Here is a 26,330-nt window from a genome sequence, read left to right as displayed (position 1 = left end):
TACAAGGGGCTGGGTAGAAATTTAAATTGTACACTCAACACAGGGTGTGTTGCAGCTGGGCTGTATGCCCATCAGTCCTGATCCATCACCTGCACAGGAAGCACGCCCGGTGCATAAAATAATGGACAGCCAAGTGTGAGTTAGTGGTTGGAATGTAATCGAGGTGCAGGTGGTTTATGTATAGAAAGACAGATTACACACCGGTTTCATTGTTCGAACGATGTGCATCCTTCACACGCTGTAGGAGTATAGCCAAGCTTCATAGGTTCTGGGGAAACCATGGGCTAAAAATTCGGTGGTGCCGCGTTTGGGGCGCCAAGCTCGCCTGGGCGCCGGAAGTCCCGCCCCGGAAGGAGCCGGGAGCGCCAGCGGGATATTCAGTTTGAGCGCCCCAAGAGGGACGCGGGGCGCTGCTCGAGGCGCCCCGCGTCCCTCTTGGGGCGCTGAAACTGAATATCGCAGCGCAACGTGCCGCAGTGCCACACGCTGCGGCACGGCGCGCTGCGGTACTGCAGGCCCTCCTCCCCTTCTTAAAGGGGAGGGGCCTGCACCAGCGCGATCACCGATCGCGAGTGCCGGCAAAAGCGCCCGGCACCGAGGAGAAGTGCCGGGCACTCAGGACACAGCCGGCACTGCCCAGGGTGGGGGTGTGGGATCAGGAGGCCGGGGAGGGCGGCGCAGGGAGGTGCTGGCAGGCGGCCACCGAAAAAAATGGCCGTCCCGCACCTCCCCTTTAATTTGCGCCACTACCGCCACAGGTAGGCCCCCCTGAACTGGTCGCGACTTGCGACCGGCGCTACATGGGGAGGGGGCGACCCAATATCGCGTTCGGGGCGGTAGCGGGGCGCTGCGCACACCGATGACGTCATCGGTGGCGGTGCAGCGCTACAGGCTAACGCTGCCATTAGCGCCCCGCTAAATTTCGCGGGAGGCGTGGCCAGTGGCGCTAAACCCACTAAGTGCCCTCTTTAGGCGCTAACTGGTGGCGCAGCCCACCGAATTTCTAGGCCCATGTGTTGACACACACAAGGAAATATTACCGTGACATTGCAGATACGTGGGCCGAGAAATTCGTCTCGGGCGGTGGCACAGAACGGGCGGTATCGGATTGTCCGTTATACGCAGTGCCTGATACTCCGTTCCACTGCAGTCAGTGAGTATCAGGCGCTCTGTATAACGGGCGGTATCGGATCGCCCTCCCGTTATACACAGTGCCTGATACTCAGTTCCACTGCAGTCAGTGAGTATCAGGCGCTCCGTATAACGGGCGGTATCGGATCGTCCGTTATACACAGTGCCCGATACTCAGTTCCACTGCAGTCAGTGAGTATCAGGCGCTCTGTATAACGGGCGGTATCGGATCGTCCGTTATACGCAGTGCCTGATACTCAGTTCCACTGCAGTCAGTGAGTATCGGGCGCTCCGTATAACGGGCGGTATCGGATCGTCTGTTATACACAGTGCCCGATACTCAGTTCCACTGCAGTCAGTGAGTATCAGGCGCTCTGTATAACGGGCGGTATCGGATCGTCCGTTATACGCAGTGCCTGATACTCAGTTCCACTGCAGTCAGTGAGTATCAGGCGCTCCGTATAACGGGCGGACGATCCAGTACCGCCCATTTTGCGCCACCGCTTGCGATGAATTTCTAGCCCATGGTCTCCTAACCCCATGTTGTATAAAGCCCTAGAACATCGCCATTGCATCAGTTCGCTCTTAACCTGAACTGAAACTAACTGACCACTTAACTAAGCTCCCTCCCCACAACAGATGGGTGGGATTATGATGCATGGAGGATTACATAGGATATCCGGCACAGAAACAGGCCATTCGGCCCAACCAGTCCATGCCGGTGTTTATGCTCCACTTGTGTCTCCTCCCGTCTTTCCTCATCTAACTCTATCAGCGTAACCCTCTATTCCCTTCTCCCTCATGTGCTTTTCTAGCCTCCCCTTAAATGCATCTATACTATTCACTTCAACCACTCCCTGTGGTAGCAAGTTCTACACTCTCACCACTCTTTGGGTAAAGAAGTTTCTTCTGAATTCCCTATTTGATTTCTTAGTGGCTATCTTATATTGATGGCCTCTAGTTATACTCTTCCACACAAGTGGAAACACTCTCTGTATCCACTCTATGAAAACCTTTCATAATGTTAAAGACCTCTGTTAGGTCACACCTCAAGAGAAAAGAGACCCAGCCTGTTCATCCTTTCCTGATATGTATACCCTCGCATTTCTGGTATCATCCTTGTAAATCTTCTCTGCACCCTCTCCAGCGCCTCTATATCCTTTTTATAATATGGCGACCAGAATTGTATGCAGGATGTACAGAATGAAGAAGACCCAAAAAGATGTATAACTTATCCTTCTTTATTCTGCATCATCCACATATCGTAGCAACTTATCAAACTAATACAGATTTAAAGAGGTGGCCCTTGCAACAAAGTCATAAAACTAGCTGACGTAAGAAAACTACTAGGCACTTGGTCTAAGCGTTAAACAAAGCTTTAATCAACTGTCTTACAACATGGAGGTCTAGTTGTGTCCTTCATTAGTTCCTGTTAAGAATGTCCTGCGCAAGCTGGGCCCGTGCCCGAGTATTTATACTCTCCCTGGACAGCGCCACCCGCAGGCCGCTCAGTATTATTTCATAAGTCTTTCTTTCATGAATGACTGATTCATGTCAATAGCTATCAGAATCTGCCAAATACACTGCAGTTACATCTAGATAGTAATATTTATTAAATGCGTACCACTTTGTGCACCATCAATTAGAACCCGATTGAGCAACCTAAAACAGCTGTAGAACATGTGGAATCACCCATAACTAAAAGAAAAAAATTTGCAGGGCTACGGGGAAAGGGCGGGCTCGCTGAAGTGCTCTTGCAGAGAGCCAGCACAGGCTCAACGGGCTGAATGGCCTCCTTCTGTGCTGCCCCCCTTCTATGATTCTATGACAACGTGACCTCTGGGCATCTTGCTTGCAAGGTTGTAACAGTGCAGGATGCACTCAACCATCTATTTATCTAACCGCTGTTTAGTTTCCAGTTTGTCTTGGATCCTGCACTGCACCACAAAAATGAGCAGCTGTCTAGACTGCCAAATTGGCCTGTACCAGACATACAATGACGTTAACAATGTTCCAACTGATCAGATTTCAGCTTGCAACTCACTCCCAGTTAGCTATTGTTATTCTACACAAAAAAAAGTCTGCATCTCTTTCAGGTTCTATTATTCTAATTTTTTTAAATACATAAACCATTTGAACTTCTTGATTAGGTTATAGTCTGTAACTCACTGCAGGGCATGCATCATGCATGAACCATCTGCACCCCTCTATAAGATTCCAACCTGTAACTCACTGTCCGATGTCCATTATTCTATTTGTAAACCGTAGTTGACAAACCAGATTCCCCAGATCCTAAGAGTGCACGAGTTCATCAGATACACTTGTTGACTTACTAGTGTGTTATTTCTGTTGCTGTGTACTAATAATGTTTTCTGCAATTATATCAGTCTTTTCATTTCAGTCGCTCACTCTTGGGTATCCATTATTCTACATAGAAACCATCAGAACCTCACCATTAGATTCCAGTCTGTAACTTGCTCCTGGGTATCTGTTTTATTTATAAATCATGGTTAAAGAAGAATTTGTTAAGAACCCTTCAGCTTTGCATAACTTTTGATTCTGCCCGTAACCTTTAATACTGTCTTCTTTTCACATGTATGCGCACTGCACACAATTTCCTTCTTATCACTCTTGTTTTTTTGCCCATCTTTCATGCTACCTCAAATTTTTTCTGTCTCCCCAACCCATATCTCTGAACCACAACTCTTTGCAATTCTGTCCCACACCTTTCTTTTTGCCCCATTTATTTTTCCCCTCTCTCCACATCTTATTCCTCCATTGCTTTCTTTTCTAATATCGTCCTATCTCAACTTTGTTCCCGATCTCTCTCTCTCTCCCTTTTTGTTTTTGCATCTTCCTCCTCATTCCTCATCTTTTGCCTCCCCCTCTTTTTTCTCACTACCCTTGTCTGCCTTGTTTCTCTCTTGCTTTTTATTCCTTAACTCACTTGCAATGAATCCCCCTTGGCCTCCTTTCCTGTGTCTCGCTATTCCTCTCTCTTCTTTTCGCTCTACACCTCTTCCATTCTGTGTCTCACTGTTACCACCGCAGCCTTTTTATATGAACATAAATCACAGAAAGCTCGCACTTATCGAAGCAGCTTGATACTTAGCCAGTTGCACTCTTAACTGTGCCTTCGACCCAAACCCCATGTTAATAGGCACCTGTCATATTGCGAGCTGCACTGTGATTGATTGTATCCCTGTGCCACTTTTAGTCAGCTTTACCGGGACGGCAATGGGCTGTACCGTACCTGAATCAGCTACACAAGAATAGCAGACTGGACAGTAAGATCTCTCTGCATCTGGAGCCTACATCTCCTTTACACTCTCCGTGGGTGAACACAGACTGCAAAAAATGAATCACCAGAATGATTCTGGACCACGTCAACTATCTGAGCACTTAGACTTGATTTCAACATGTCTCCCATCCAAACTCCTTGATTGTACTCCAGTTTGTACCCCATTATTCTATCATTCACTCTTAACTCTTTAGTTAGGTTGCAGCCTGTACTGTAGATATCTATTCTTCCATCTATAAACTGTCTGCATCTCTGTCTTTGTTCGTTCACAATTGAAATAAAAAAAAACAGCATTTACATCAATGGTTTGCATACTGTATTGTACTTTCCACATATTGCTGGTAAGTATAATTGTGTGTTTTAAAAGAATTGCTTTATATAATAGAGGGAGTACTATATTTACTATATTCATTTTCTTTGCTTCCTTGGTTGCAGGATAAAGGTTCATTCTGCCTGACTTACGAATCCTCAATGACTCGGCTGTTCCGTGAGGGGAGGACCGAGACCGTGCGTTCCTGCACGATTGAGACATGCAACTTTGTGAACTCAATGGAGAGCGAGAAGTTTTTGGTGAGGAGGGGTACTGTGAACTCTAGGGGTGGGTGAGAGGAGTTGGGAGTATGCATTTCTCTTATCAATTAAGATGTACTACCTCAAACATTGGTATGAATAGAGAACGGCTATTTCCTCTGGTTGATGAGGCAGTGCTGAGGGGAGGGGGTCATCGATTCAAAATTGTCACCGAAAGTGAAGAGAAAGGTTAGAAGTTTGTTTGTGCAGAGGTTTGTTGGGGAATGGAATGCTTTACCATGGAGAGAGGTTGAGAGCGAGACCATTGCATCAATTAAGGAAAATTTGATAAATATTTGAAACAGAAGAGTGGGATTAGTTTTGAATTGCACTCGCAACTACAGGAAACTCTCGTTTAAATGGCACCCAAATATCCGGAATTCTCTATTAACCGGCAAAATTCTCACTCCGAGAACAACACCTCAATAACCGGCAATGTTGCCGAGTCCGAGTCTCCCGCGGTGGCCGAGTTAGTCAGTTGGGGTAGTTCTCCAAACTGCCACTACTCGGCTTCTTGGTGCTGTCGGAAGTCGGAACACCTCAATAACAGGAGTCTGACTCTCCCGCGCTGCCGGTAGTCTCTTCCGATCCGCCATTTTACAGGGGTACTGTGTGTCTCCCACGCTGCTGGTAGTCATTGCATTGCATTACCCTCAACTGGCAGTACTGTACTTAATCAAGCATCTTCCACCATCCATTTAACACAACGTCCTGTAGGTGAGTACCCAGTTACTGTATGCTGCACATTTCTTGATTTTTAAAAATTTTTCTTTGTTAAAAATAGCCTCGGTAGATAACCCTCTCCGTCATCCGGAATTTTTGATCAGCCGGCAACACGCCGGTCCCGTCGTTGCCGGATACCAGAGAGTTTCCTGTAGTTGGCACAGACACAATGGGCCAAATGGCCACCTTCTGTGCTGCGGTTCTGTCGATTCCCAGCCAGAAGATCACGGGTTTTAATGTCTGAGGAAGCCCATTACTTGGATCACCTCTGCTCGTTACCAGATTGAATTGTCACTTTTGCATTCCTGGCTCGCAACACCCAAATTTCCGACTGCAGTGATCGGGAACGATTTCCCTGTGTGCTATTGCACCAAAATCATGAACACTGTTAAATAAAAAATGCATTTACAACTTTACTACAAATAGTCACCGGAGGAAGTCCATGCTGACTAACCCACCCTTCAGCCAGAGTTCGATCTTTTGTGAAGAGCCTGCAAGAGGGCAAAAATTGGAGAAAAGCCCATTTATGGAGTGTGTCAGTAGCCACAACATGAGCGCATTGGACTCCAAATTGACTGGTATATTCAAAGTCATTTTGTTTTGTTCCCATTTACTCCCGTTTCTCTCGATACAGGAAACTTTCTGGTATCCGGCACTGACGGGACCGAGCTGGTGCCGTTAGATCAAAACTGCCGTAGAAACCAGCGCTAATGTTAAAACATACGGAGCTCAGAGCTCTGTGTGAAGCAACAAACCCTGTTGCTTAGCAACAGCTTCAAAACAGTCGGCGCAGCTTGCAAGCGTCTAGCTGAAGCTGTTGCTTAGCTACAGAGACGCTTGCAGAGCCAGGACTGGAGAAAAGAAGCAACGAAAAGAAAAAAAACTTATCTGAACCGACTCCTGAATTTTGCCGGTAGATAGAGCTTTCCGGACATTTAACCTCCGGATAAACGAAAGTTTCCTGTAATAGGGATTCATGCTGTATTTCAGTTTCACAGGTGCTGAATTTTTCCAGTACCTTGCCCGCGTGACTGTCCGTGATCCTAAACAGTGAGCATGTTTGATCCTAGGAGACTTCACAGTCGAGGACAGTCTCTGCTCACCTGACAACCACACATACAGTTCTAGCAGGGATCACCAGACAGCAAGCATCAGTGAGAAGCCGAGACCAGCTGAGTTAGGAAAGGTCGGAGATTGAAATTATCTGTGAGGCTTCCAAACCCGCAGCCCCTACCACCTAGAAGGACCAGGGCAGCAGGCGTTTGGGAACATAAGATAAGAAGTAGGAGCAGAAGTAGGCCATTCGGCCCCTCGAGCCTGCTCCGCCATTCAATAAGATCATGGCTGATCTTTGACCTCAACTCTACTTTCCCGCCTGATCCCCATAGCCCTCGATTCCGCTAGAGTAAATCTATCGATCTCAGCCTTAAATATACGCGATGACTCAGCATCCACAGCCCTTTTGGGTAGAGAATTCCAAAGATTCACAACCCTCTGAGTGAAGAAATTCTTCCTCATCGCAGTCTTAAATGGCCGACCCCTTATCCTGAGACTATGCCCCCTAGTTCTAGACTCTCCAGCCAGGGGAAACAACCTCCAAATCACCACCTCCAAGTTCCCCTCTAAGTCAAAGACCATCCAAACTTGGAAATATATCGCCGTTCCTTTATTGCTGCTGGGCCAAAATCCTGGAGCTCCTTACTGTGGGAGTACCTTCGCCTCACAGACTGCAGTGGTTCAAGGCGGCTCACCACCACCTTCTCAAGGGCAATTGGGGATGGGCAATGAATGCTGGCCTTGGCAGCGACGCCCACATCCCGTGAATGAATAAATAAGGCAGTACAGGAAACTTTCTGGTATCCGGCACTGATGGGACCGAGCTGGTGCCGTTAGATCAAAACTACCGTATAAACCAGCACTAATGTTTAAACATACAGAGCTTTTCAGCTCCGTGTGAATCAACAAACCCTGTTGCTTAGCAACAGCTTCAAAACAGTCGGCTGCCGCTGCAAGCGTCTCTAGCTGAAGCTGTTGCTTAGCTACAGACCTTGCAGAGCCTGACTGGGGAAAAAAAAGCAACGAGAAGTAAAAAAACTTATAGAAAACGGCTCCTGAATTTTGCCGGTAGATAGAGCTTTCCGGACTTTTAACCTCCGGTTAAACGAAAGTTTCCTGTATGTTTTTCCACTAACCTATTGGAAGTTCCTTGAATCACAGTCTCAGCTGACATTCGTATTTGGGTGTCCCCTGGGGGATCAGCTTTTGACGGTCAACTAACCCTCATGAGGCAATGGGGGTGAAGAGAATGCTATTCAATCATATTGCGCAAATGGTCAACTGAAACTCTCTGTATTGTGACCAGCAAAACAGAATCCTGTCAACATATGTTTTATATTTGGCATAGCTTCTAAAAGTTTATTTATGACACATTTCAAAAAAAAAAATCAAATCACCAAACTTAGTCAGAAGCCTACTCTGTTTAATCTTGGAAATCCCAAAAGCTTTGCCGCACACAGGCCTGGCCAATGTCACCGGTGCCTGGAACTGGAGTTTTACTAAGTTCCCAGTGCTTGCAGTGGGCGTTGCTGCTAGTTTTATGGCTCTGAGGATGCTCCATGTTTTCACCCTGTGACAGTTAGCTGGAGTGGGGCTTGATGCAACGGTTGCGGCCATGGAGCCACCTGGGTTAGAAAAGGAAAAATCAGCCGGGGTCCCTGCTCCTGATCAGTATTCAGTGACTCCTAATGCAAGTGCTCAGGGGATGTGGGCGTTGTCCTAGTTGCCCTTGAGAAGGTGGTGGTGAGCCGCCTTCTTGAACCCCTGCAGTCCGTGAGGTGAAGATGCTCCCACAGTGCTGTTATTGAGGGAGTTCCAGGATTTTGACCCAGCGACGATGAAGGATCGGCGATATATTTCCAAGTCAGGATGGTGTGTGACTTGGAGGTGATGGTGTTCCCATGTGCCTGCTGCCCCTTGTCCTTCCAGGTGGTAGAGGTCGTGGGTTTGGGACGTGCTGTGAAGGATGGCCATGTGGCCAAGGTGCCGGAGAGAGATTAGTGCCGGAACAGTATTCCAGCAACAACCATGCTTGGTTAGTGTGAAAAGCAGATCTCAGACTGGGGATTCTTTACTGGGGTTAAGTCACGAGTACAGAAAATTGGGAGAAAGAAATTCTTTGCCTCTTGAGTAATATTCTGGTAAAGATCTTTTTATCGCTTTAAAAGTTGTTTAGATAGCAATATGTTTTTTTAAAATTCTCCTCACAGCTTGAAGAGTGCCTAAGCCTATTCCGTATTGCTGCCAAAAATCACCAACACATCAGCCGACTTGCCATGACCGGATGTGGAGTTGATCGCCATCTCTTCTGCCTCTACGTGGTGTCCAAGTACCTGGGAGTCAACTCGCCATTCCTTCAAGAGGTAAGGGATTGTCGACTCCGATGCAATCCAGTTTCGGAAAATATACCAGGGAGTGGTAAGCCGAGGGTTTGTATCCATGTTTCCCAACAGGGCAAGTTGCTGATCTCGCATTGCCAACTTGCAGGTGTAAATTAATGGGGGAGAAAAATAGGAGGACATGTCACTCTGAACTCCTGTGTCACACATTCCAATGACTGTCCCAACAGCGTAACAGCAGAGAAAATCATATACTGGTACAGTTTGCAGGAGGTCAGTGACGTAAGAAAACTACTAGGCACTTGGTCTAAGCATTAAACAAAGCTTTAATCAATTGTTTTACAACATGGAGGTCTAGTTGTGTCCTTCACTGGTTCCTGTTAAAGAATGTCCTGAGCAAGCTGGGCCCGTGCCCGAGTATTTATACTCTCCCTGGACAGCGCCACCAGCAGGTCGCCCAGTATTATTTCCTAAGTCATTTCCACATGAATGACAAGATTCATGTCAGTCAGTATTGGTTTCAAGGAGTCAAATGAAGAAAAGGTCAGTGCAGTGATAAGAAGCATCTCCTAGATACCTTTGTCGTGCTTCGTAAATGAAATGCTCAGCATTTAATGAATAAATAGCAATAGGTAGTTACAAAACTTCCCAAAGGTTCATTAGTGAAGTGTCTGATTTTATTTATGTGAGAAGTTGCACAACACCAGGTTATAGTCCAACAGCTTTATTTGAAATCACAAGCTTTCGGAGCGCTGCTCCTTCGTCAGGTGAAGTGAAGAGATGCATATAGGCACAGCATATGTAGTAAGAGAGCACTGCCAGATGATTACAGGTAATCTTTCTAACTGCCCTTTATCACACCTCGGCAGAGAGATAATCACAGCAATCAAAGGTGCGGATGGTGTCCAAACAGGTCAGTCAGGAAAACATTACATCAAAGAACAATGAGGTGGGGTCACAAGGGGTCAAATGTCGCAGATGCTGGGGTCTGTATGAAAAACAAAAAATGCTGGAAATCACTGCAGGTCCGGCCGCATCTGTGTAGAGAGAACAAGCCAACGACGACTCGAGTCTGGATGACTCTACGTCAGGTGGGGTTACATGTAGCGTGACATGAACCCAAGATCCCGGTTGAGGCCGTCCTCATGGGTGCGGAACTTGGCTATCAGTTTCTGCTCGACGATTTTGCGTTGTCGTGTGTCTCGAAGGCCGCCTTGGAGAATGCTTACCCGAAGATTGGAGGCTGAATGTCCTTGACTGCTGAAGTGTTCCCCGACTGGGAGGGAACACTCCTGCCTGGCGATTGTTGTGCGGTGTCCGTTCATCCGTTGTCGCAGTGTCTGCATGGTCTCGCCGATGTACCATGCTCCGGGGCATCCTTTCCTGCAACGTATGAGGTAGATAACGTTGGCCGAGTCACATGAGTATGTACCATGTACCTGGTGGGTGGTGTCCTCACGTGTGATGATGGTACCTGTGTTGATGATCTGGTATGTCTTGCAGAGGTTGCCGTGGCAGGGTTGTGTGGTGCCGTGGTCGCTGTTCTCCTGAAAGCTGGATAATTTGCTGCGAACGATGGTCTGTTTGAGGTTAGGCGGCTGTTTGAAGGCGAGTAGTGGAAGCGTGGGGATGGCCTTAGCGAGGTGTTCGTCGTCATCGATGACATGTTGAAGGCTGCGAAGAACATGGCGTAGTTTCTTCGCTCCGGGGAAGTACTGGACGACGAAGGGTACTCTGTTGGTTGTGTCCCGTGTTTGTCTTCTGAGGAGGTCTTTGCGATTTTTCGCAGTTGCCCGTCGGAACTGTCGATCGACGAGTCGAGCGTCATATCCCGTTCTTACGAGGGCGTCTTTCAGCGTCTGTAGGTGTCCATCGCGTTCCTCCTCGTCTGAGCAGACCCTGTGTATTCGCAGGGCTTGTCCATAGGGGATGGCTTCTTTAACGTGGTTAGGGTGGAAGCTGGAGAAGTGGAGCATCGTGAGGTTGTCCGTGGGCTTGCGGTAGAGTGAAGTGCTGAGGTGTCCGTCTTTGATGGAGATTCGTGTGTCCAAGAATGAAACTGATTCTGAGGAGTAGCCCTGCGAATACACAGGGCCTGCTCAGACGAGGAGGAACGTGATGGACACCTATAGACGCTGAAAGACGCCCTCGTAAGAACGGGATATGACGCTCGACTCGTCGATCGACAGTTCCGACGGTCCACAGCGAAAAATCGCATAGGCCTCCTCAGAAGACAAACACGAGACACAACCAACAGAGTACCCTTTAGTCATAGAGTCATAGAGTTTTACAGCACAGAAAGAGGCCCTTCGGCCCATTGTGTCTGCGCCGCCCATCCCTCCCTGTCCAGTCTAATCCCATTTTCCAGCATTTGGTCCATAGCCTTGTATGCAATGGCATTTCAAGTGCTCATCCAAATGCTTCTTGAATGTTGTGAGGGTTCCTGCCTCTACCACCCTTTCAGGCAGTGAGTTCCAGCTTCCAACCACCCTCTGGGTGAAAAAGTTCCTCCTCAAATCCCCCCTAAATCTCCTGCCCCTTACCCTGAATCTGTGCCCCCTTGTTATTGACCCCCCTACTAAGGGGAAAAGTTCCTCTTTATCTACCCTATCTATGCCCCTCATCATTTTGTACACCTCAATCAGGTCCCCCCTCAGCCTCCTTTGCTCCAAGGAAAACAACCCCAGCCTGTTGAGTCTTTCTTCATAGCTGAGGCGCTCCATCCCAGGTAACATCCTGGTGAATCTTTGTCGTCCAGTACTTCCCCGGAGCGGAGAAACTACGCCATGTTCTTCGCAGCCTTCAACATGTCATCGATGACGACGAACACCTCGCTAAATCCATCCCCACGCCTCCACTACTCGCCTTCAAACAGCCGCCTAACCTCAAACAGACCATCGTTCGCAGCAAATTACCAAGCTTTTAGGAGAAAAGCGACCACGACACCACACAACCCTGCCACGGCAACCTCTGCAAGACATGCCAGATCATCAACACAGATACCATCATCACACGTGAGGACACCACCCACCAGGTACATGGTACATACTCATGTGACTCGGCCAACGTTGTTTACCTCATACGTTGCAGGAAAGGATGCCCCGGAGCATGGTACATCGGCGAGACCATGCAGACACTGCGACAACGGATGAACGGACACTGCACAACAATCGCCAGGCAAGAGTGTTCCCTCCCAGTCGGGGAACACTTCAGCAGTCAAGGACATTCAGCCTCCGATCTTCGGGTAAGCATTCTCCAAGGCGGCCTTCGAGACACACGACAACGCAAAATCGTCGAGCAGAAACTGATAGCCAAGTTCCGCACCCATGAGGACGGCCTCAACCGGGATCTTGGGTTCATGTCACGCTACATGTAACCCCACCTGACGTAGATTCATCCAGACTCGAATCGTCGTTGGCTTGTTCTCTCTACACAGATGCGGCCGGACCTGCAGTGATTTCCAGCATTTTTTGTTTTTCATACAGACCCCAGCATCTGCGACATTTGACCCCTTGTGACCCCACCTCATTGTTCTTTGATGTAATGTTTTCCTGACTGACCTGTTTGGACACCATCCACACCTTTGATTGCTGTGATTATCTCTCTGCCGAGGTGTGATAAAGGGCAGTCAGAAAGATTACCTGTAATCATCTGGCAGTGCTCTCTGACTATATATGCTGTGCCTATATGCTTCTCTTCACTTCACCTGACGAAGGAGCAGCGCTCCGAAAGCTTGTGATTTCAAATAAAGCTGTTGGACTATAACCTGGTGTTGTGCGACTTCTCACATTTGTCCACCCCAGTCCAACACCGGCATCTCCACATCATGATTTTATTTAGTTATTGAGATACCAAGGCAGAGGTGCAGAGTGTTGAAAAGATTAAAGGAGATGTTGGAATAAATTGGGAAGCAGTGATTAGGTGGCAGCGAGTTTAGGTTGGATGATAGATTGTGAGAAGAAGGGAAGACCAACTGAGATGTGTAGATATTTCGCAATAATTTTGAGATTTCCTACAGTTCCGAAGATTGATTTTTTTGATTAAAGAATACCTGGGTAATATACCTTCAAAAATCCAGGGATCAAAATGGCCACCAGACCGTGTGGCAGAAGACAAGGACTTGAAAAGGCAGCCTGCTGTGTCTGTGAAAAAGGTTCAATGGAGCAGTCAAACTGCCAATCAACGGCAGTTCAGGGAGTTCCCCTCCCTGCAGCAGACAGTCGATGTGTTTACAGAAACTGCTACAATGTTTACACAAAGGATTAACCACTTGAGACTGCGGTTTCAGTCTGACCACAAGGACAATGACTTTTGTTTACACTAACCTCCAAGGCTGTTTCCTCAAGCAATCAAGGAAATAGACATGCCTTTTTTTCAAACCACGGCAGCTTTATTCAAAGCCCATCACAGACAATGAGAACACATTTAAATGGCAGCTTTATTCAAAGCCCATCACAGACAATGAGGACACATTTAAACTGCAGCTTTATTCAAAGCCCATCACAGACAATGAGGACACATTTAAACTGAAAAAAAAATCCAGTTTAAACGAATGGGTAATTCATCCAAACCCATTACAGACAATGGGGACATTTTGGATCCCTTTTGTTTAGCCCAGATACATCCGGATTTGGGTGGGAAGGTTTCGGCCCCAAATGGGGTATAAAAGATAGCTTCTCAGAAGCCTCTCTCTCTCTGTGGCCTCACCTCCGTGCCCTCTACAACGTGGGAGCCTGCCTAAAGGAGTGGAACACCAGCAGTTTACTTTTAAAATACTGGGGTGTTTTTATTTCGGGGCAGTGAAGATCAAAGATCGCAGGGCACGGAGCAGGCGTTTTTCATTGGTGAGCACATATATTTTTCTGGCCCATTACAAGGCAACTTAGGATAGGTATAGGGATGGGAATTAAAGGGGAATTTCGTTAGAACTGTAATTTTAGTCAATTTTCCCTCGTTGTGTCCATGCTCTCCTCCCCTATTTAAGTAACAGTGTTGCACTAGCAGAGAAGTGCTGTAGTGAACACTAAAAGTTCTATATTGAAAGTGCTATTAACAGGGTGTTGCACTGAGCAGAGAAGTGCTGTAGTGAACACTAAAAGTTCTGTATTGAAAGTGCTATTAAAAGGGTGTTGCACTGAGCAGAGAAGTGCTGCAGTGAACACTAAGTAGCTGTATTTAAAGGTGCTGTATTTGAGTAACAGTGTCGCGCTAAGCAGAAAGGTGCTTCAGTGGACACTAAGTAGCTGTATTTAAATGTGCTGTATTGAAATAAAGGAGTGTTGCACTGAGCAAAGAGCGCTCTAGTGGACACTAAGTGTACTGCGTTAAGCAAAAGTGCTGTACCAGGCACAGGTGTGCTGTATTGATTATTTTAAGTTATTTTTTTTTGTTTCAATAAATACTGGTCTGTTTTGCACCCAAACCACGAGTCATGTTTTCTGTCTACATCGCTACCGAATAAGTCCGGCGGTCAGAACCAGGAATAGGGGAACGCTTCGAAACCGCACGGGGGTCCCTGGAGCAGCTCAGAGGCTTCTGACTGGCCAGAGACAATAACCCCAACCCCGCTAGTAGTAATTTCTACAGATGAGGAGAGCTACCATTTTGAGATTCTGGGAAAGAATAAGCAAAGGTGTAGGACAGTGAGAAGTTACTTGATTTGAAGCCATTGAGAATGCAGGATGCCTTTCGATCACTGGAATATCATAGTTGATTTGGACTCGTATGCCTTAAAGCTGTCCTCTTGTAGATCATCTTGCCTAAACCTAAAAGTGTATTTTTGTTTTGTTTTAGGTGCTTTCAGAGCCATGGTGTCTCTCAACAAGCCAAACGCCCATCCAGCAGATTGAGCTATTCGACCTTGTAAATCATCCGGAATACGTCTCCATCGGAGGAGGTTTTGGCCCAGTGAGATATATGACCTTCATTATTATACTTAATATTTTACACTTAAGTTCTCTCTTCTCTCTTTCCCTTCGGCTTGCCCAGTTGAGAGGTGGGTGATCTTTTTTCAGGTCTGTGGCACTGGCCCTGTTGAATTGGCCTGGCTAGCAGATGTGCAAGAACAGTGCAAATTGACTCTCCTGTTGCAATTCAGGAAGTCCCAATTTGAGTGGAAATATTGCTCTTGTCTTAAATTAAACAATACTGTGTGCTTCCGGTGTGCTGTAGCATCAATAGACGGTGCTATGTGTTTAGAAGGCTGTATTTACTGCACTGCACTATAGAGCGCAGTTCTTCAATGAAAAAGTACCAAAGATACAGCTCAAATTAGTTCAATCTTAGCACCCCTGTGGTAGGGAGCAGAAAAAGTCAGCCAGGGTCCCAATTCTGGTCACAATCCTGGAATTCCTGCTGGAAAATGCATGTGTGAGGACGTCGGTTAAGACCAGGGATGGGCTTGGCTGTGATGCCCCCACCATTGAATAGCCTGTCAACACTCACTGTCTAGGCCCGCACATGAAGAATGGCCGCTTGGCCAAGCTATCAGAGCACCCGCGGAACCATGCCAGCAAATAACTGATGGGTGAGCAAGCTGTAGTGTTGGGAAATAGTGACCACAACATAGATAGGTTCAGTGTAAGAATACACAAGGCTATGAAGAGACAAAGATAAAGGTGCTGGACTGGAGAAAGGCAAAGTTCAGGGAGATAAGATTAAAATGATCAGGAAATTCAGGTGTATTTTATGAGGAAATGCAGCAACATGATAGAAAGTTGGTTGATGGACAAGAAAGAGTTAGGATAAAGGTGTGTTGCTTAGATTGGAGAAGAGGTGGAAGTGGTGTATTTCAGGGTGAGTGCTGGGCCCAATTTTGTTGTGGGTACGTATAAATGATTTGGACGGGCGAAGGGAGCACAATTTCAACATTTGGTAATGACACAAAAGTATGGAGTTTGACAAGCACCGAGGAGGACTGCAAAAGACTTCAAGAAGATATAGACAGGTATGAGGAAGGGGCAGACTGGTGGCAGATGCAGTTTAATGTAGATAAATGTGAGATAATAGCTTTTGGGGAAACAAAACAAGGAATGGCAGTGCACACAATTGAAAGACACTGAAAGGTGTAGATGAACAGAGAGAACTGGGAGTTCAAATACTTCATTGCCTGCAAGTGCAAATGAAAAGGCCAACAGCATTTGGGGTTTTAGAAATTGAGGCACAGAGCACAAGATTAATGAACTAATGATAAATTTGTACAAAGCATTGGTTAGGCTACTTTGTGCAGTTTTGGGAGCCCTGTTCTCGAAAGGTCAGAGAGGCCAGAGAATGTACAGCAAAGATTTGTTGGGATGATGCCAGGGATGAAAAACTATAGTTATGAGGAGAGACTTGAGAAACAGGAACTATTTCTACTGGAGCAAAGAAGGCTAAGAAGAGATTCAATAGAATTTTTTTTAATGATTAAGTGTTTTGATAGTGTGAATAGGAAAAGGCTATTTCCTCTGTTTGGGGATGACGGACTCATCAATTTAAAATGATCACTGAGAGTGATGAGAGAGGTTAGGAGAAATCTCTTTAGGCAAAGGGTAGTTTGGGCATGGAATGCTTTTTATGCAGGGAATGGGTGCAGCAGAGACCATGGCCTAGAAATTCAGTAGCGCCCCATTTGGGGCGCCAGCCTCGCCAGGGCGCTAAAAGTAGCGCCCCGGAAGTAGTCGCGGCCGCCCGCCGAAAATTCACTTTGCGCGCCCCAAAGGGAAGCACGGCGCTACTCGAGGCGCCCCGCATCCCTCTTGGGGCGCTGCAGCTGAAGATCGCGGCGCAACATGCCGCAGCGGCGTGCTGCGGTACTACAGGTCTTCCTCCCCTTCTTAAAGGGGAGGGGCCGTCTGCAGCGCGATCGAGGATCGCGAGTGCCAGCAAAAGAGCCCGGCACCGAGGAGAAGTGCCGGGCTCTTGGAACGCAGTCGGCACTCCGCGGGGGGTGGCGCTCAGGAGGCCGGGGACGGCAGCGCGGAGAGGTGCTGGCAGGCGGCCAGCAAAAAAAATGGCCGCCCCGCACCTCTCCTTTAATTAGCACCTCTACCGCCGCAGGTAGGCCCCCCTGAACCGGTCGCAAATAGCGTCCGGAGTTAAAGCAGGGGGCGCAACTAAATATCACGATCGGGGCGCTGCGCACACCGATGACGCCATCGGTAGCGGCGCAGCGCTAACGGCTAGCGCCGCCATTAGCGTTCCGCTAAATTTAGCGGGAGGCGTGGCCAGTGGCTTCTGACCCACTTAGCGCCCTCTTAAAGCGCTAACGGGTGGCGCAGCCCACTGAATTTCTAGGCCCATTTCTTTTAAGGGAAAATTGGATAAGTATTGAAATCAGAGAAAGCTACAGGGCTATATAGGAAGCACGGGGCAGTGATTAGATTTGGATGACTCTAGCAAAGAGACGATGGGCGGAATGGCCTCCCTAGTAAGTTTCTAGGGTTCTAACAGTCAGCATCTTCAGGCAGTGAGAGGAAAAGAATAGAAGCATAACATTGTCACAAATTGCTTCTCAATAAATACTCTGTGTCTGTTAACTATCAAAACACTTATTGTAATATCACATCCACATTGGCATGACTTCATTTGAGAATCATTTTGGAAATGGTCGCAATTTTCATAACAAAATTATGTCGGATCCTGTGGAATTATATTGCAGGTCTGCCTGGTATATATAGGAACATTGGTCTCTTGTCTAAGAGAACACTTGTTTTATATTCTCCACCCTTCTTTATTTTTTAAAGCCGGTATCTGCAGCATTACCTGGCTGGGAGGACAGACAAGTGGACTGTTTCTATGACTCTTGTCAATGTTACTCAGTACCCAGCTGTTAGGAAGTGCACGGTAGTGACTTTGCCTCCACAGGACAGATGAACTCAATTGCTGAGGCAAACCTAGGTCCCCGCAGTTGCACAGAGCCATGTGTTGGACCTTTTTAGAGGTCATTCACAGGATGTAGACGTTGCAGGCAAGGCCAGCCTTTATTGCCCTTGAGAAGATGGTATTCCAGATCGATTTAATGAACTGAATTTAAATTCCACAGCTGCCGTGGTGGGATTTCAACTCATGTCTCCAGTTCATTAGTCCAGGCCCCTGGATCACGAGTCCTGTAACATTACCACTCTGCCACCGTGTGGCTGTGACTAGAGATCTAACCCCAACATTCATAGATAGACTTCTTTTGGACAGGGCAACTGTTGAGAAAACTTGCCTGGGGCAAGAATGTGGTGTTTCCTTCCCGAGACCCCCTGAGAATATCCTGCCGACATTCGCACACGAAGAATGGCCATTTGGATGAGGTGCCATCGAATTGTACCTCAGTAAGAGTCGACTCCTTCGCAAAGAGAAAATATGAGAAGTAATTTGATTCATCACCTTCTGCTTCTTCCACAAGTCTTGGTGTGTGCTGGATTCTCTCATGGTGTGTTTATCCATCCCTCGCTCCCAACTGAGGAGCAGCATATATAAGAAATTGAACAACTTCTCCTTTAACTCCACTCATTTCCTCCAAATCAAAGGTGTTGCCATGGGTACCCGCATGGGTCCTAGCTATGCCTGCCTTTTCGTGGGCTATGTGGAACAATCTTTGTTCCAGTCCTACTCGGGTCCCCTCCCTCACCTCTTTTTCCGATACATTGATGACTGTATCGGTGCCGTTTCCTGCTCTCGCCCCGAACTTGACAATTTCATTCACTTTGCCTCCAATTTCCACCCTTCCCTCACCTTCACATGGTCCATCTCGGACTCTTCCCTTCCCTTCCTCGACTTCTCCGTCTCCATCTCTGGGGATAGGTTATCGACCAATATTTACTACAAGCCCACTGACTCCCACAGCTACCTGGACTACACTTCCTCCCACCCCGCTTCCTGTAAGGACTCTATTCCATTCTCCCAGTTTCTCCGTCTCCGCCGTATCTGCTCCGACGACGCCACCTTCCACACCAGTGCTTCAGACATGTCTTCCTTTTTCCGCAACCGAGGATTCCCCTCTACTGTGGTTGACACGGCCCTCGACCGTGTCAGTTCTATCTCCCGCACTTCTGCCCTCACCCCTGCCCCTCCCTCCCGGAACCACGATAGGGTTCCCCTTGTCCTCACCTTTCACCCCACCAGCCTCCACATTCAACGGATCATCCTCCGGCATTTCCGCTACCTCCAAAGTGATCCCACCACCAAACGTATCTTCCCCTCCCCTCCCCTTTCAGCATTCCGCAGGGACCACTCCCTCCGAGACACCCTAGTCCACTCCTCTATCACCCCAAACAGCCCTTCCTCTTCGCCTGGCACCTTCCCGTGCAAGCGGAGGAGATGTAACACCTGCCCCTATACCTCCCCCCTTCCCACTGTCCAGGGCCCCAAACACCCCTTCCAGGTGAAACAGCGATTTACTTGTACTTCTCGCAATCTAGCATACTGTATTCGCTGCTCACGATGCGGTCTCCTCTACATTGGGGAGACCAAACGCAGATTGGGTGACCGCTTTGCGGAACACCTCCGTTCAGTCCGTAAGGGTGACCCCGAGCTTCCGGTCGCCTGTCATTTTAATTCGCCGCTCCATTCCCACTCGGACCTCACCGTCCTTGGCCTCTTGTATTGTTCCACGGAAGCTCAACGTAAACTCGAGGAACAGCACCTCATCTTCCGATTAGGCAGTCTGCAGCCTTCCGGACTCAATATCGAGTTCAACAATTTCAGATCATAAGCTCGGCCCCCATTTCATTTTCTCTTGTAATTGTTCCACTCCTTTTCCCCCCCCCCCCCTTTCCTTTTGTTTCTCACACCTGGCAGCTATCTTTTGCCCTGCCAGTACACTTTACACCTAATCCCAGCCTATTACTATCTCGTCTAGCTTCTAATCTCTTTTACTTCTTTTGTTTCTTTTATTCTTTTGTCCGATCGCAGCCCTGCCTCCGATCTAGTTTCTTTTCTTTCCAGTTTTGAAGAAGGGTCCAACCCGAAACGTCAACTCAAATTTCTCTCCACGGATGTTGCCTGACCTGCTGAGTTTTTCCAGCATTTTCTGTTGTTAATAAGAATTAGGAGCAGGAGTCGGCCATATGGACCCTCGAGCCTGCTCCGCCATTCAATAAGATCATGGCTGATCATCAACCTCAACTCCACTTTCCTGCCCGATCTCCATATCCCTTGATTCCCCTAGAGTCCAAAAATCTATCGATCTCAGCCTTGAATATACTCAAAGACTCAGCATCCACAGCCCTCTGGGGCAGAGAATGCTAAAGATTCACAACCCTCTGAGTGAAGAAATTCCTCCTCATCTCAGTCTTAAATGGCCGACCCCTTATCCTGAGACTATGCCCCCTAGTTCTAGACACTCCAGCCAGGGGGAAACAACCTCTCAGCATCTACCCTGTCAATCCCCTTCAGAATCTTGTATGTTTCAATGAGATCACCTCTCGTTCTTCTAAACTTCAGAGAGTATCGGCCCATTCTACACAATCTCTCCTCATAGGACAGCCCTCTCATCCCAGGAATCAATCTAGTGAACCTTTGTTGCACCGCCTCCGAGGCAATATATCCTTCCTTAGATAAGGAGACCAGATCTGTGCACAGTACTCCAGGAGTGGTCTCACCAAAGTGCAGGCAACAGCCAAGGGGATTTTTAAAAATGTTAATAGTAAGAGATATTGCTGCTGTAATAATATGTGGCTGGGTTACTGACTTTACAACTCACTAAACTGGAGCCTGTGTGTCTCTGTTGCTCAGGTTGCAGATGATGGCTATGGTGTGTCTTACATTATCGTCGGAGACAATCTCATCAACTTCCACGTCTCCTGCAAAGTCTCCAGCCCGCTAACGGTACAGTCTCAATGCACACTCCTTACTTCCCTTTCCCTGGGTTTATTTGTGTGGGAGGAGGGGATACGCTCTCAGTAAGGTTATAGATATTTGCCTGTCCTCCAGTCCTTCATGTTACAAAGAAAGAAAGACTTGCATTTCTATAGCGCCTTTCACAACCTCAGGACATCCCAAAACGCTTTGCAGCCAATGAAGTACTTTGGAAGTGGAGTCACTGTTGTAATGTAGGAAACGCGGCAGCCAATTTGCGCACAGCAAGCTCCCACAAACAGCAATGTGATAATGACCAGATAATCTGTAGAGTTGAAAGGGATGCATTTATTGTAAGAACATAAGAATTAGGAGCAGGAGTAGGCCATTCGGCCCTTCGAGCCTGCTTTGCCATTCAATAAGATCATGGCTGAACTTTGACCTCAAATCCACTTTCCCCATATGACTTGATTCCCCTCGAGTCCAAAAATCTATCGATCTCTGTCTTGAATATACTCAACGACTGAGCCTCCACAGCCCTCTGGGGTAGAGAATTCCAAAGATTCACAACCCTGAGTGAAGAAATTTCTCTTCTCAGTCCTAAATGGCCGACCCCTTATCCTGAGACTGTGCCCCCTAGTTCTAGACTCTCCAGCCAGGGGGAAACATCTACCCTGTCAATCCCCTTCAGAATCTTATACGTTTCAATGAGATCACCTCTCATTCTTCTAACCTCCAGAGATTATAGGCTCAATCTTTCCTCGCACACAACTTGTACCTGGTGTTTTGTTCATTTTCACAGTTTTGGGTAGCTCATTTTCATCCACATCATCGCCAGTCTGAGGGAGCAGGCAGGCAGCCTCTTAATGGCAGTGCCATCCTAGCTAATTGCTGCAAGGCCTGGGTCAGGGGTTGATTCACCATCCTAGTTTTTACCTCTCTTGTATCTTTGGGAGATCACCCTAGCACCACCGACATCATTCACAATCTGATGTCTCGGGAATTTATGAAAACTGCATTGTCCCACTCTGCAGCTTGCTGTTAGTATTCCGGGTTTATGGACCAAGGCAAAAGAGTTTCCCCAAGAGCCATATCGATAAAGCGCACTGGAGCTTGTATGTGCTGCACCACAGGGTAGACGGGAGTCCGAGCTGCGCCTGGAATTCCTGTGCGCTGGGCTAGCAGTTTCAGCTGCGCTGTGGCATGCAGAGTGGAGGTAGAGCTCGTCTCAACAACAACAACTCCTTACGATTATAAAAGCTTTTAAAAGGAGGAGAAGGAGCTGGAGAGGAAGACGGATTTAGGGATGGGATTCCAGAACGTTGGGCTGGCAGCTGAAGGCACATCTGCCAGCAGTGGGACAAAGGGAAGAGGGGGGTGCACACAAGGCCAGAGTCAAGAGTTCGAGGGCTCGGGTTGTTGGGCTAGAGGTACAGAGGGGTAAGGATTTAAGCATAAGGGTGAGAATTTGAAATGTCAGTGTGACCGGACAAACAGAAGACATGTGCATCTTACATAGAAACATAGAAGATAGGAGCAGGAGTAGGCCATTCGGCCGCTCGAGCATGCTCCTCTATTCAATGCGATCATGGCTGATCATCCAAACTCAGTACCCTGTCCCTGCTTTCTCCCCATATCCCTTGATCCCTTTAGCCTTAAGAAATATATCTAACTCCTTCTTGAATATATTTAATGAATTGGCCTTAACTGTCTACTGTGGTAGAGAATTCCACAGGTTCACCACTCTCTGGGTGAAGAAATTCCTCCTCATCTCTGCCCTAAATGGCTTACCCCTTATCCTTAGACTGTGACCCCTGGTTCTGGACTCACCCGCCATCAGGAACATCCTTCCTGCATCTAGTCTGTCTAGTTCTGTTAGAATTTTATAAGTTTCAATGAGATCCCCTCTCATTCTTCTAAACTCTAGCGAATATACCTTTAATGAATTGGGTTCTGGCAGACATGATTGTCCAGGAGGACCACATCCGCTGGAAGGGGAGAGCACTGAGGCCAATTTACTTGCAGAAGGGAAAAGAAATGTACGATCCTGAAACTATACGGACTAAAATCCTTCCTCTTTTTTTACTTTCCGAAAGGACGCTCATCGTTTTGGCAAGCACATCGCCCAAGCGATGTCAGACATCCTCGGGCTCTTCAACTTGGATGCTAAAAAGCCCTAAGTGGAGTAATTCTACTTATCTGACACAGCAAAAAGGGAGGAAAAGAAAACACTGAGATCCCGCACACCCAAGGTTGCTTGAACAGTTCGTTTTGCTAAAGGACTTGGCGTGCGTATGCACTGGTTTTTTTTGTGTCAACTTTCATTATTTATTCATTTGTGTCAAGGGGGCTGATTTTAAATTAAAAAGAACAAAAAGCAACAACAATGCAAAGAAAAGGGACTTACCGTTCGAATTCTGGTATGTGTAAGAGACGGCTTGAACTTAACAAAAGCCATTTTTTTCCTGTATTACATTTGACTCTTCTAATTATTCTACATTTCCCCACATGAGCGACGCAGTGTGTGCTACCATGGCTTCGCACCTTAAACTTGGGATATGCTGCAGGGCTGCGGCGAACACCCTCGCCTAACCTGGGGACCAGGGGTGATACCAGCGTTAGGGACAAGCAGCAAATGGGGAGGGATTGACTGGCCCGTGACAGGCCGGGGAAGGGAACGCGAATCTTGGAACTTTGCAGTTGTTCTTCCCGAGTGTACCAGGCCTGGAACACGCGGGTGCGAGTGGGGTCGTGGAAAGCTTTTAAAAAAAAAAATGTTGCTGCAGCTTTCTGTTTGGCCCAAGGCGCAAAAGTAAGTGATCTCTTCACGTGCTTTAGAATCATAGAATGGTTACAGCGCAGAAGGAGGCCATTCGGCCCGTCGAGCCCGTGCCGGCTCTCTGCAAGAGCACTTCAGCTAGTCCCGCTCCCCCGCCCTTTCCCCGTAGCCCTGCAAATTTTTTTCCTTCAGGTACTTATCCAACTCCCTTTTGAAAGCCACGATTGAATCTGCCTCCGCCATCCTTTCAGGCAGCGCATTCCAGATCCTAACCACTCGCTGCATGATTCCTCCCGTCGTCTTTGGTTCTTCTGCCAATTAGATCATTATTGAGGATGAAGTGATTCATTCAAAGCCCCCTGGATAAATGGAGAGGAAGGGATCCCAGATTTGCTTGCGGCACACACCCCTTGTACCTAGTTGCACAGAGCTTTCAAAGTCTGGCAGAGGAGAGCAGAAGTGCAGAAGATCCAGACCCTTTGACTGGGCACAACGATGTATTCCCTTTATAGCTCAATTTTATAACCAGGGGTACAACTGGTACGTGTTTTAAGGACGGCATTGCTTTCCCCCCCCACTTCTACTGTCGCAGTGTCACATCCATAACACCATTGGTACCTTTGGATCAGGGAGCTGCATCTAGCACCTGATCACAATGGTCGAGACTGGTCTAGTGGGGAGGGGGATTTCATCTGGGTTAGTGAGATAACAGCAGAATTTACAAAGAGCAGCTTTAAGAAGGTGGGTACCACCGAGCAGTTTGATCCCCGTTACCACCTTGAAATGACTGCAAACTGCCTGTGAGATATCTCTCTTACCTTCGCTGGGTTTATTCAGGGTACTGAATCTGTACTGTCAGCGATTAACAAAGAACATAATAAGTCGTAGGAGCAGGAGTAGGTCACTTGGCCCCTCGGGCCTGCTCCGCCATTCAATAAGATCATGGCTGATCTGATCTTGGCCTCAACTCCACTTCCCTGCCCGCTCCCCATAACCCTCGACTCCCTTATCATTCAAAAATCTGTCTATCTCCACCTTAAATATATTCAATGGCCCAGCCTCCACAGCTCTCTGGGGAAGAGAATTCCAAAGATTCACGACCCTCTGAGAAGAAATTCCTCCTCATTTCCGATTTTAAAGGGTGCCCCCTTATTCTGAAACTATGCCCCCTAGTTCTAGATTCCCCCACGAGGGGAAACATCCTCTCTGCATCTACAAATGAGAACGTGCTTCTCCAAATTTTTATTAAAAACAAGATTCAGTTAGGGTCCAGTACCAGGTGGAAGAATCTCTATTCTTATGCAGAAAAAGCACAGCAGATCACCAGCTTAACCTTTGGCCAAACAGCAAACCAAGTTATGAGGACAATTACCCTGAGGAGAAACAGAAAGCTGCACCAAGTCCAATTATTTTTTCCAATTGTGCGAAATCCTTGCGTGACCTACCCGCACCTATTAAATATTAACCCATCTATGGCCTCCTGGCATATTTGGGTTTTTTTTTACTTCAGACTTCCAGTATTTGCGGTTAATCTGTACTCAGGTATAGTCTGAGATCACATTCCCTCCCCCGTGAGTGCCATGTTTTATCCCAACTATCACCTAGATTTTTTTTTTTAAGAAGCTGTTAAATTCAAGCTCTGTCTGTTGAAGCTGGTGCCTTAAATGCAGATATTAAAGACAGAGAACTGACTTGTTTTCATTAAACTGGACCCCTGGTTAGCCAGCGTGCCATTTCTCCACGATGCGGACAGCCCTCGCCTTTCGCAGTCTCTGCGTGTGGGAGGTTAATTGGGATGACCCGACGGGAAACCGAGTCCTTCCCACTGACCCCAATTGGAACAGAATTCACTGGGAACTGAGGGAGGGAAGTCTGTGGGGGGGTGGAGAATCTTACATTGAATAAGTTAACAGTTGTTAAGGCAAGGCTGGAGTTACATTTTCGGCGGGGGGGGGGGGGGGGTGGGGTCGAGGAATTATCTGTACGTTGCACACCCCTGATCGCCGTGTGTAGTAACATTGTAAATGTGTTTGTGACGATAATTCTCTGTTTGGTATTTTTACCCAAATTGTAGATGCTTGTTTCTCAAATCCACTTGTATTGCTACCCCATTTAAAATAAGAGGAATTCTTCCTCCCCACCACCCCACTTTATATTAACGGGGCTAAAATTCCAGCTAAAAATGATACACCCGGACCCTGCGAGACATCTCTGATAACCAACCGCTCCGCGTTGACCTCGGCGGATCTAATCTCATCGCAGCTGAGCCCCGAGGACAAAAAAACGTGCATTAGCACAGCTGTGAATAACTGGCTAACCAGAAGCAAGAGGCTGGGGGGGGGTCTAAGACCATGGTATTTATACTGTATTTGTACATGCTCGATTACACTAACAATTCCAGGAAGCCACTACCGCGCGACGTCGGCTGTCGGGCAGGAGAGCAACACCAAAAAGAAAAGAAATAGAAGCTGGGAGTTTGAACACTTCGAAATAGGTCGACACACAGTGAATTAAGAAGTGATTTTAACAATGATTAAATGACAATCACATTTAAAATAATTTATTGTGATGTTTGCAAACATTTTTATCATAGTTGATAAAATACAGAACTGAGATCCTGGATTTCAGTCTGGATTGAAAGGGCCCCTCCTTGTAATGCTTTATA

The 26,330-nt window shown here is 47.4% G+C and overlaps 1 protein-coding gene across 5 annotated transcripts in view; it reads left to right on the top strand.

Moving 5' to 3' along the window:
- LOC147099504 (carnitine O-palmitoyltransferase 1, liver isoform-like) overlaps positions 1-26,224 on the top strand; it is a 117,291-nt gene extending 91,067 nt beyond the window's left edge. For all 5 annotated transcript variants that reach the window (XM_085969701.1, XM_085969702.1, XM_085969698.1 and 2 more), the window contains 5 exons: positions 4,868-5,002; positions 8,992-9,144; positions 14,914-15,027; positions 20,824-20,916; positions 22,983-26,224. In XM_085969701.1, the coding sequence (XP_085825827.1) occupies positions 4,868-5,002; positions 8,992-9,144; positions 14,914-15,027; positions 20,824-20,916; positions 22,983-23,066 (579 nt within the window). In that variant the 3' untranslated portion in view covers positions 23,067-26,224. The remainder of the gene's footprint in view (positions 1-4,867; positions 5,003-8,991; positions 9,145-14,913; positions 15,028-20,823; positions 20,917-22,982) is intronic.
- The last annotated feature ends 106 nt before the right edge of the window (positions 26,225-26,330 follow it).

The sequence above is a fragment of the Somniosus microcephalus genome, chromosome 28 (genome assembly GCF_052327205.1).
Source record: "Somniosus microcephalus isolate GS21.2 chromosome 28, FLI_Smic_1.0, whole genome shotgun sequence".
Lineage (NCBI taxonomy): Eukaryota > Metazoa > Chordata > Chondrichthyes > Squaliformes > Somniosidae > Somniosus > Somniosus microcephalus.
Note: the sequence above shows the minus strand (reverse complement) of the source record. Positions and strands in the feature narration are given on the sequence as shown.